The sequence below is a fragment of the Mycteria americana genome, chromosome 8, assembly GCF_035582795.1.
Source record: "Mycteria americana isolate JAX WOST 10 ecotype Jacksonville Zoo and Gardens chromosome 8, USCA_MyAme_1.0, whole genome shotgun sequence".
In the NCBI taxonomy this organism is placed as follows: domain Eukaryota; kingdom Metazoa; phylum Chordata; class Aves; order Ciconiiformes; family Ciconiidae; genus Mycteria; species Mycteria americana.
In genome coordinates this window covers 22,290,074-22,301,587 of record NC_134372.1, presented here as the reverse complement: position 1 = coordinate 22,301,587, position 11,514 = coordinate 22,290,074, and the positions used below count along the sequence as shown (strand labels likewise).

General features: G+C 40.5%; 1 protein-coding gene across 5 annotated transcripts in view; it reads right to left on the bottom strand.

Moving 5' to 3' along the window:
- Window positions 1-2,777: 2,777 nt before the first annotated feature.
- UBE2D2 (ubiquitin conjugating enzyme E2 D2) overlaps window positions 2,778-11,514 on the bottom strand; it is a 29,973-nt gene continuing 21,236 nt past the window's right edge. For all 5 annotated transcript variants that reach the window (XM_075510191.1, XM_075510188.1, XM_075510190.1 and 2 more), the window contains 2 exons: window positions 5,588-5,681; window positions 2,778-3,661 (listed from right to left, as the gene is read on the bottom strand). In XM_075510191.1, the coding sequence (XP_075366306.1) occupies window positions 3,616-3,661; window positions 5,588-5,681 (140 nt within the window). In that variant the 3' untranslated portion in view covers window positions 2,778-3,615. The remainder of the gene's footprint in view (window positions 3,662-5,587; window positions 5,682-11,514) is intronic.

Sequence of the window (11,514 nt, the reverse complement as noted above, 5' to 3'; positions counted from 1 at the left end):
GAAATGCAGCAGCACACACTACCAAAGGACAAGCTAGATATTTCAAGCACAGTAATCGGATCTCCAGTACTGCCCAGAATCAGCTCCATCCCAGTCTGTAGGTCCATGGATGTTGGACTCTAAGCCATGGTAACATCTAAGCTAACTGGCAACTCCTGCACACTGACGAGCAGCTACTCAGTATTGAGCTAGAAGAGTTTCTGAAATATATTGGATCACGTTCTCGCATATGCACACACAGCACACGTATACCAACAGCCCCTGAAAACTCAAGTTACAGGCAATACCCACTACAGTAGGTATACGCACTGTCAAATAATGCCAGCTGCTCATAGAGGCACTGGTCCTAGATATACATGCAGTACAGCTCACTGAACTTGGAATTGATTTTGTCTTCTGGTTCACTCTGTTGCAGTGGATAGGCACAGATGAACACAAGCAATGCATCCAGTCACAGTGTTTCAGCTTTACAGCACTGCCAGAGCTGGAGGAATCTAAGCAGCCCAGTATTTATTTAAACATATTTGCTTAGCACATGACAAGAAAAAAAGGGAAATTGCATGTACAGTCTACATCCATAGAACTCCCAGCACAAAGAAAGCCATGCAAGTGAAGTAGTCAACCTAAAATACTAAAGTAAAAAAACTGGACAGGGACTGAAAAAGTTCATGATGTGACAAGTTCAGAGTTCCTAGAAAGGCAACAACCAGAGTCCCTGGCTTCTTGTGCCATTTTACATTAGAACATCCACAATACACAGTTTCAAAAGAGCAAGTTTCTAGTCCCAAAAAAGGCTAATCTGAATCAGGTTTTAAGTTGAATCCTAGAAAAAAGGCTCCTTCATCTAGTTCACAGTACAACCAACCCTCAACAACAAATGGTCAACCCACACAAGGGACAGTATATGTACTCCCTACTTATCACCAGCCTTGCTTTTACTATACCACAACTTTTGTCATGCCACCAGCGAGAAAGTCTGATCTGTTTAAACACTTCATTGCAAGTCTGAGACAACCATCCCAACACAAGCAGATGTGTTAATACAGTACCTAAGCTGAAGTTGTTATAACATTCAGGGCTCTACTGTTTCAATTAACATATGGCTGTATTACTTTCCTGTCACCTAGCTTATGTGACTTCTGGCCCACCAGAAAGGAAAATCATCCTCAACTTCTACGCTTGTTGCTCCCTTCTTTCCCTCCTGTACAGGCCTCTGATCTCTTCCAGTAACTGCCAATATCAAAAACCAGCCAAATCTGCCACAAAGATCATTCTTGGGTGGCTCACTTGCAAAGCAGTTAAGGGGAATCTCAAGAAAAAGCTTGCTGCAAGGTTTGCAATCACTCCAACCCACCCTCCCTGTACTACTCAGAAAGTGAGTATCTGGTGACCCCAGTGCGGAAACATGGGAGGACGACTCCACCATTGCTGATGTGTGTTCTCTCCCTTGGTCACAGAGGGTCTAGCAGGAGTGTTAGCCGGCATGTTAGAACAGTTCAGTAAAAGGTAAGGCCAGACATGGTTAAAGGTTAACACAAAACCAAGATGCACTAGCAGCTACTAGCTTACACTTGTTGCGTTTTGACAACGCAACAAGTTTTTATCCAGGGCCACACTTCAGTGATAGGCCGCATACTGCTTTCTAAACCAGGTGTCTAACACCAACACCTTGTGGCGTAACATAAAAGTGCCAAGAGTTTAAGATAACCCAATAGCCAGTTCATATTCCTGCACACCATGTTTCTCCCCCTCTCCAGTAGCTGTCATCCCTACATTGTCACTCAACCAGGAAACATGGCCACACGCTCCATTTCTTTTCCAGTGAAGCTCTGCTCCACTGCTTCGCCCCCACACAGCAGCAATCTTTGTGCCTGATGGAGATGCACACACATCCCAGTTTCACCTACAGCTTGCTGTAAGAGAACTCCAAGAAACAATGCTAACCTTTACATCCAGCGGTGCATACACAAGGACACTGAGAGATGAGACAAGTGGGACAGATTTAGACCAAAAGCAGTGGACATTTATTCCTCATTTGTGCAAGAGTGTAAAGATGCATTTGAAAATGGATGGGACAGACCCCTGTGGCTGGAGAGCTGGAGGCTACAGCCTCTCCTGCATAGTCGATGGCTTTGTTCACAATTCTACTAAGAGGAGATAAACTTGCAGACTCACCTATTTCACACCAACGATGCTGGCAAATACACTTGTATACAAAGAAAAGTTTCAAACTACATTTTTCACTAGATTCAAGTGAAGATTTTGTTCAAAAAAACCACATACAAGTACAATTTAAAACTGTATGAACATTTGCAAATGTTTAGTGCAAAGTAATTATGTAAAAGCTACATTTTATGAAAGTTTGTGCTGATGTATTTGGTAGGGTTTTGTTTTTTTTTTTTTTTTTTTTACCCTTTTACATCCATTATTTTAGTTACATAAGGTTACACTTACCTACAGTACATATGCATTGTGTTAGGTCCCATGCAAGTGGGAATAATACCATTAGGCTTTGTAAAATGTCACTCAGATTTTCATTTAGTAAACCTCTTATTTGGTTTAACAGTCAAGTTCCTGGCACACTACACATCCTGATTTCATGTAAGTGCTTAAGTTTGTTTGTCTTCTTCAGGTGCATAGCCTTGTGTGATGCAAACCAAACTGCTTCATGACTTCCAAATGCAACCGTTCGTGAATGCAAAAATTTTAGAGAAATCCACCATTAGTTTTAGCCTGTAACAAACTGCTCTTAAAATTAAAAGCCTATTCACACAAAGTTATATGTAATGACTGTAGTAATCAGTTTATTACACAGATTAATCATTCTTGAACGTACAAGCTCCAGGGGAGCAGTTGGGTCTTTAAATATACACAAGTTTTCTGTCAAATGGATTTTTACCCTTACATCCAGAAAGACCTAAGCAGTTAAAAAAAAAAAACTAAGAAAAAACAAGAGCTATTAGCTATGTATTAACCGATAAACCACATACAAACCAAAAAAAAGTATGAAGGAGGGGAGAAAGTTGAAACAAATGAACATCACTTGATGCACTAATAGCTCCAATCCATTTAAATGTTGACTGGTTAAACTTAGACCTTGAACACAGGATGTGGGTACAGTTTCTCTCATTGGTCGTAACATTTACCTAAGGTGTAGGTCCTTTAGAATAAAATGAATACAGAAACAGCTTCAAGTTCTTCACCTTGCTTTTCATAACTGTTATGAGTTTAAAAGGATTCCACTTAAAATCCTTCATGGATCAGCAACACTGTCCCTAGAAATATGAAATCCACCATAACTCTCCCATTCACATTTTATTACCCAATTCAAATCAACAAGGAATGCTTTTAGGCTCACAAAGTTATGACTGAAGAACCAGCTTTTCACACACACACTTCTCTGCTAGGAGTCAATGTTGGTACGGGGAAATACAGTATTTCTATTTTGTTGTTCCAAGTATGTACAACACGCAGCACTGCTGTATCAGGTAAACATGTGCACAGGGGAAGATGAGGCGTGGGCTCATAGAAAGCAGTCAAATGGAAATCAAAAGGACTTTCTCTTTCAGAGTTCCCCTATCTTTATTTGTAGAGGTTATCCAATAATTTCTTTAATTACATCGCATACTTCTGAGTCCATTCCCGAGCTATTCTGTTGTACCTGTATGTATAAAAAGAGGATTTACTTAACATAACATCCAAACACTATTTCGACTCCAGCAGTCTAGTCTACACATGGCATGAACTTACATTCTCTCCAGTAGTATAATGAATTTGTAAAAAATTTAACAGCAAACTGAAATATTAGGCAAACAGGGGAAACAAGAAAGCCCACAGTACTTCATGGAAAAGAAATAACTAGTCATATTTACAACAGGAATAAGAGATCTTTGCAATTCAAGCCACGAAGCAGAGCTAGCACAGGTCTGAGGGAAAAGTATGTTCTAGAAGTCTTTACCTGTGCCTCCCTGAGCCCTCAACTGCTGCATCCCTGGGGAAACTATTATTGCAGGTTTTAATTTTGGCATTCTAGAAAAAAATAGATTAATGTTTCCCTCCCACCCTATTCTTCTTCCCATAGAAAGTTAAGCCTAGTATCTGGTATCTACTAGGCTGCCAAACCCCGACAGGCTTGTTTCATGCTACACGTTGCATTTGGCTATTTCGATGACTATCAGGACACAACTATTTTTCCACCGCTTTTTTTATTCTGAAGGCACAATATGCTCCTTTTCCCAAGCCACCTGTAGCTTTTGCACCCAAATACCCTTTATAGCCAGAGCCACTGCTAGAGGAAGCTCAGGAAACTTATGTAAAACAAAGCAGTCATTGTGATTAACAGTACTGATAAAAGCTTATTTCTGACAACAGAAGGCAAGTTGTTCTTCTACAGAATTTGTAGAAAAAAGCGTAAGACACTTACAGCAAGAAGTGTCCTCGTTATGTATATCAGGCTAGGTTCTTGTGCCAGAATTTAGTCTGTAGACAATGTTCTTTAGCTTAAAGAATATGACAATCCACTTGTGAAGGTGAGAGCATTTGTTACTTCACTGTTCTGAGACTACTCAAGAAACAAGTCCAGTTATGTTTAAGCACACAATTTATTTCCCTATTTTTGGAAAAAATAGGAAAGAGTCCTGCATACATTAAGTGCAGTCAGTCACTGTTAGCTGCATCTCAAGATACGTACTGCTACTCTTGCAGCTCATTAAAAACAGGATACATGAACTTCTCTGACACTGCTTCTCAAGTATGCAGTAGAGTAAGCAAGTTTGTGGATCATTTTCCCTTCCGATCTTGCTCTCAGATTACTATGTAGCTTCAGAAATTAAAACTACTGATCAGATCTAGAAGGGAACAGTGAGGTAGAAAAGTGTTTACAGTGGTCATTAAGCTGTTGCTTTTGAAGTGCTCATTAGTGCTCAAGTTCTCTCCATTCTTGCTGCTTACTTCATAGAAGCTTGGAGTCCTCCCACCCCACCTCTACACCACTTGTTCTTCCCTTGTGTTGCCAAATGAAGATGAAACGGTATTTTTGTTATTTCTTTACTTGTATAATTCTATCACCAATAGCTAGCATGGAAATAGAGTTGTTTACTTGAGTAACAAGTAACTCCCACTAGAGTAACTTGTTCTCCCTCTGCTGGTTATGTAGAGTTAAAGCAGGCAGTGAAGGCTCTTAAGAGCTGGTCACATCCAACTTCAGAGCTCCATAGGAAACAGATTTGCATTGTTCACTTCACATTTTCATTAAATCAAGCAAACTTGTAATTAACAGCTACAACACTAATTGTGACCATTGTGTGGAATGAAAATGCAGTAACAAAACCATAGAAGTACAAGGCCTCTACATCCTTCACTTCTACTAGTATATATACCTTTTTCCTACAGCAATGCAATGCTGTTAAGATAGCTGTACTACAGATCCCAGGAAAAATCTCTAAAAAGACCACAGTTAAAGTGAAAAAGGCAAATCAAAAGTTCATACTCTTTTCCAAGAAGCAGGTCCTTTCAGTTCCCCTTTACTATTTAAGTGTGGATTCTGCTCTGTCAAGAATGTTACATGGTTTTTGGCTTCCATACTCACTTTTCTCTATCTGTTTTGTAGATCCGTGCAATCTCAGGCACTAAAGGATCATCTGGATTGGGATCACACAACAGAGAACAGATGGACAAAAGTACTAGGGAGAGAAAAAAGATACTGAATTAGAATTTAAGTGCAGCTGAGGACACCTGTAGAGGTCAGCCCACCCACTTTCTTCCCCTCTAGCCATTAGTATTAGCGTAATTTTTTTTTTAAATGCCAAGGAGCATTAATCCCACATACTTCAGCCAAGTTATTTTGAACAAAAATCCTTACCATTTAACTACACAACTTTGCATGACCACAAGTTTTTAAAATATCACCACCACAACGAGGAACCTCCTGGAACGGGTGTGCCTGGTAACAGCCTTAAATCACAAGGCAGAAGTGTTCTATCTGAAACCACACCTGAAAGCCTTCTCAGAAAGCATCCCTGCTTTTGCACCTGAAATTCAGCTTTTCCCTAAACCAGACAACCTCATTGTTAATGACCTGCAGAAGCACTAATCAGAAGTCAAACAGCAGACACATCCAACTGAGATGAAGTAAGCATGAGCTGCTCATAGATACTTAAGAACTGTTTAAAAAAAAAAATACTAGTCTTGCAGAGAATTAAGAGGCTTTATCCAATTATTTTCTGAGCATAAGGTAGGTTGAGATGGATTAATTATAGAACAGTATTCAAAATGAATCAAGAAAGCATAGCTTACTGCACTAATATCAACCACAAAGCCCTGAACTTTAAAGTTTCAGTATAAATAAATACTGTATATATCCCATAAGCCACATCCCACTCATATGATGCCACTCAGTGTAGTGTCAACCTTCATCCATATAAGGAGTCAGGAGACTGCCTGCAAAGCTACAAATAGCACATGCACATTCTTACATTCACACCTAAATAGAAGAGACAAGAAGGCAGTAAGTTATAAGCAAAGCATATTGGGACAACACTACATAAGGCATGTCAGGGGCATCTTGCCCCTCCCAAGAAATGCCAAACATTCCTTTGTATTGCTTTCTCTCAGCCTGTTTTAATCAAACACTGCCACTCCATACATCCCTTCACCAATAGCAGCAAGAGTGGAGTTGTCACAGGGCATCCTCCAAGCAAGTCAGAGATGACAGCAGTTAGAAGTTTGAAGGCACTAAACACATATCTGTTCAAACTTCCATTGGCTGCTACTCTGCTGTGGAGCAGGAGGCAGAGCTACCATGCTGAAAGACATCAGCTGAAAAATGAAAGAGAACAGCATGCATTCCACTCCTCTGCTTGGGGGTGTGTGGTGGTTTTGTTTTTTGGGTTTTTTTGGGGTTTTTTTTGTTTGTTTGGTTTTTTTTTTTTAGTTTAAAACAGAGATCACAAGACAAAGAACAGCTAGATACAGCCAGAGAAAAGGTGGAGAATAGGTCCGATATTCATAGAATCATAGAATCATTTAGGTTGGAAAAGATCCTTGAGACCAGAGTCCAACCATAAACCTAACACTGCCAAGTCCACCACTAAACCATGTCCCTAAGCACCACATCTACACATCTTTTAAATACCTCCAGGGATGGTGACTCAACCGCTTCCCTAGGCAGCCTGTTCCAATGCTTCGTAACTCTTTCAGTGAAGAAATTTTTCCTCATGTCCAATCTAAATGTCCCTGGCACAACTTGAGGCTGTTTCTTCTCATCCTATCACTACTCACATTAGTATTCAGTAATGGGAATCTCTCTGCCACCTTATACCCAGCTGCTGCCAGTCAGTTTAGCTTCAACACAGTCATTTCTCCAGCTATTTTCCTGTAGCTCATTTCTTTGTATTTGTCAGACTCCACTGCTCTGGTCACTGACACTTCTTCAGCTGGTAGGAGGAGTAAAACAGCTAACATCTGTCCTCTCCCTTTAACAGAAGCTGCAGGAAATCTAATCAAAGTTTTCTGGTCAACTATTGTAACTACTCCCTCAAGTTTTATCTTACCACAGTCCCTTAATAATGAAGGACTTTTTTTGAACAAGATGGCTCACCCTTCATCAGCAGAACCAAGTTGCAAGTCTGTCCAGTCCTCTCTGACTACCTTCCCAACCACTATAATGCCCCTTTCCCCAACACCTATGGTACTGGGTGGGAGTTCCTCCTTGTGCACCTCACATCAGCCTTGCAAAACCCTCACCACCACCTGTTCTAAGCAACAACTGAACACCACTTTGTGCTCTAACACAAAGGCGGTGTTCAGCTGTTGGTCAGCACGGGCACCAGGATAACCAGGCTGTTGCTTCGTGTCCTCCAGAGCAACAGCAGTCCAACAGGCTGACATACCCCACAAGCCAGTTTTGTCTAGCAATATACAAGTCTGCCTTGAACAGCACCTCCTTTGCTGAAAGGAAAGGGAGAGTTAACCCCTGTCCCAACCTAGGAGTTTTAGTTCTTGGTTTACAGACTATCAACATGAGCAGATCATTGCTACTTGCTAGCTATTAAAAAAATCCCATGCCACTAATACTCTACTAAAATAGGCTGTGGTTTGTTAGAACTCCATCAGTAGTTAAATGCTTCCCATGATGAATTCTGGCAGTCTAGTCACTTCAAAAAACATTTCTAGATTTTGTTCTTCAGCAGTTCTCTTGTTTTGTATCACTCCAAAAACCTTGAATAAAAATGGATACAGTTATTTGGCTTCAAGCTGCACTGCCATTTTTGGCTGCTTTGTTTTATTTTTGTAAGTCTTCATTCATCAAAACTGTTCTCCATTACGCTTGCTCTTGCTGGTAACTTCACATCTTTCCCTTTTTATCCATACAGCCTCAGCAAGAAAAACATTTTTAACTGAGAGTTATCTAAACTGTTTGATTTTAACAGCCTGCTGAACCCAGCTATTTGTCCAAACTAATTTCAGGAGGTTTGTCTCTTGAGGTTTTCCACCAGAACACTGCATATACCCATGTGTTTTACACCAACTAATGTAAGCAGCCTCCAGACCACTAGGAAAAACCCCTTGGAAAAAGGTACCTTCTTATAAAGTTTAAGGAGCCAAGTACAAGAGAAAAGAGAAAGTAATCCTTAAAAATATTAGTTTATATATAGGAGTTCTTTGATGTATCAGAGTAACTAATTAGACCAACACTGTGGAAGAGAGAGAGAGAGAGAATCACCATCTTCTGCAATAAAGTATTATTGCAATGAGTTTCATAGCAAAGCTTTGACATTTACTAGTCAAATGACTACAAGATTAGTAGGAGACAATTAAAAGATAGTTTACAAAAGTCAAGTTTTGTAACCACAGAATCAGGTTGAATAAGTACACGAGACAGGTAAGTGACATTGTTTTACACCTTGTCCTACTCATCCTGCAATGACCATAGGCAAAGCTGCTCTAGTGGTATCAGTTTGACAGCATTCCTTCTCAAGTCTTTCACTGAAAGAGATACAATAGAAGTGTGCACTCTTCAGAATTTGAGTCTGGATTTTTGTCAGCAATAGCAAAATAGATAAATTTTACTTCCCATTGATTCAAGGGGTTCAAGTACAGAGTTATTTCTCATCTCTTAACTGTCAAAGCAGTCCAGTCTGTAGCAAAGCAGAACACTGTCAGTTTAAAACTCCCTTTCATTCAAAAATTGTTTTTGCTTCAGCTTTGTTTTTATTTCACCAACCATGCAGCCTATTTAATCCAATACTTCAACTGTGATCCTCATCTATCTACTGCAGACAACAAAAACAACTTATCCTTAGTGGGCTTTGTACTGCTATGGACTAGTATGGACCAAGTACTTTACAACAACCAAGGAACTGGGAGAACCAAACTAGAAGGACTGCTAACGAAGTGTTTCTAAAAAAGTAATGGGCTTAGCTTCCCCATAGAGCCATGATACAAATGCACTCTCAAGGAGAATGATCACTTAACACTTAATATTAAAGAATGCTCCAGCAACGTGCTTTAAGACAAAATGAGGTCTACTAGTGTAATGCAGCACAACTCTGATCTCAGTTTCCACTGCAAGACTTCCCTTTACAGAGTACATAACCCCCCAAAATGAGAGGGCAATCTTTCTCAAGGCAGCTCCTCTGTGCAGAGAATCATGCCATTTACAGCTTGTCAACAAGTTTAGCTACAGCTTATTGCCTCATCTTCTCAGGCTTCTGTGCTGTGCTCTTACATCGCTAAGAATAGTCTGCCATTTCTTATGAGCAACTTCATCTCCCTGGTTCTGCCACACCTGACTGAATGTGCAGGTAGATGCAAATTCAATATGTGAACTCCATGGATGGGTTTCTTCTGCTATGAAGCAGCTCAGTCATTCCTCAGGACAAATTCATGAAGTCAGCTCTCCACAGATCCTTCCAGAACTAGCCAAATGAGCAACAGGGAAAACAATTTAAACCACTGTCTGTCTACTGGAACATCTATTTGGCCCATACAAATCTAAGGGCATGTCAAAACTCCTGGAACTCAGGAGGTGAATAGACTCTTTTAAGAGGGCCACAAGCCCTCAGCTCCAGGTTGAAGGAATAAGCTCCACAGCCAGAAGACAGACATCTTCCCTAGAGTGTCAACATGGGAAGGAAGTCAAAGGTGCCTAGCAATTTATACATGGCAATTAGCTTCTGTTGATGTCAGGGATGACTTTATAACCAAGTGCATCATGCAGCTATGACACATCCTTGTATGTTCAGAGCATATAGTTGCAGCTGAAAGTGGTCTTCAGGAGCCAGAAGCAGCTCTGTACAAACCACAGTGTTTTACACACCTTTGCACACATTGTGTTGACATTCAAGTCAACTGGGCTAAGTTGACTTCAACAGAAGCTCAACAGTCCAGGTCATCACTGAAAAACCTCTAATTAAGCCTTATTAGGGCATGACATAAGACCCAAAAGCTACACCTTCTCGTTTCTTTAGATATCAGCACTAGAAAGGTGAGTACTAGTTCTGCCCTATCACCCTGTACTGAGACAGTGATCCCAGTTAATCAAGAAGTGTAGATGCTTTTGATGCAGAAGCCCGAGACATGACCTGTAAGGCACAGATTTCAAAAAAACTGCCTAAAGGAGCTGATGATTATCTCTACTTTCTCAATGCAGAAGTCATCTTCCAAATTCAAAACTCAAATCATTCACTTTGTTTGTGAAGCCTGAATGGGTCTAATATCCATCACTTACTATAGGGTACTAGCTGCTATATATACTGCTATTTAATTCTAGCTGGAATTGCAAACAAAACTTGCTTCAGTAAAGCACTCCTCTATGAGATGCTTCAGGATAAGGAGAAGCGACTGAGGAGCAATAGAATCTCCAGTTCAATCACAGCAGGGAGACAAAAAGCAAGCATCAATTCTTCCAAGGTAATGAGCTACCCAGAAAAAACATCTTAACTGGTTGTTTTCTGATTCCACAGCTGTTCAGTGCAGTTACTGCTCTCTGAAGAGAGCCAATCTAGAATTCACCTAGGAGTAAAGGGTTTTCTTGGGCACCAAGCAGCTTAGGTCAAAACCAGATCATGAGTGAAAGCCTTAGCTCTCTCCTTGAAGGTCCCTGCTATCTTAACTTTTATCTTAAAGGCAAAGACCACATCACTAAATCAGTAGAATGAGGGGAATAGATAAGCTGCCTTTTAAAAAAATAAGTTATTCCAGTAGGCTCAACTCCTGCATGGGGCAAAAGGCCTCAGCAGACCTCAAGCCAGTCTTCTCCCACCAAAGGGAGGTCCATCTCTAAGCAAGCATAAAGACTGCACCAACAAAATTTTTGCTAAAGTACCAAGAAGGTGATGAGACAGTTACTTTGTATGCCAGATTGTCAGGACAGCAGGATGATACTTACTCAGATATCTGTCCTGGCTGAAGTCGCACAGTAGTCTCAAGATCACCATATAATAAAAAAGCTCATGCACTGACATGGAGCACTCGGATAAAACAGATTAGTATCAATTCTTGCACACCATGCCA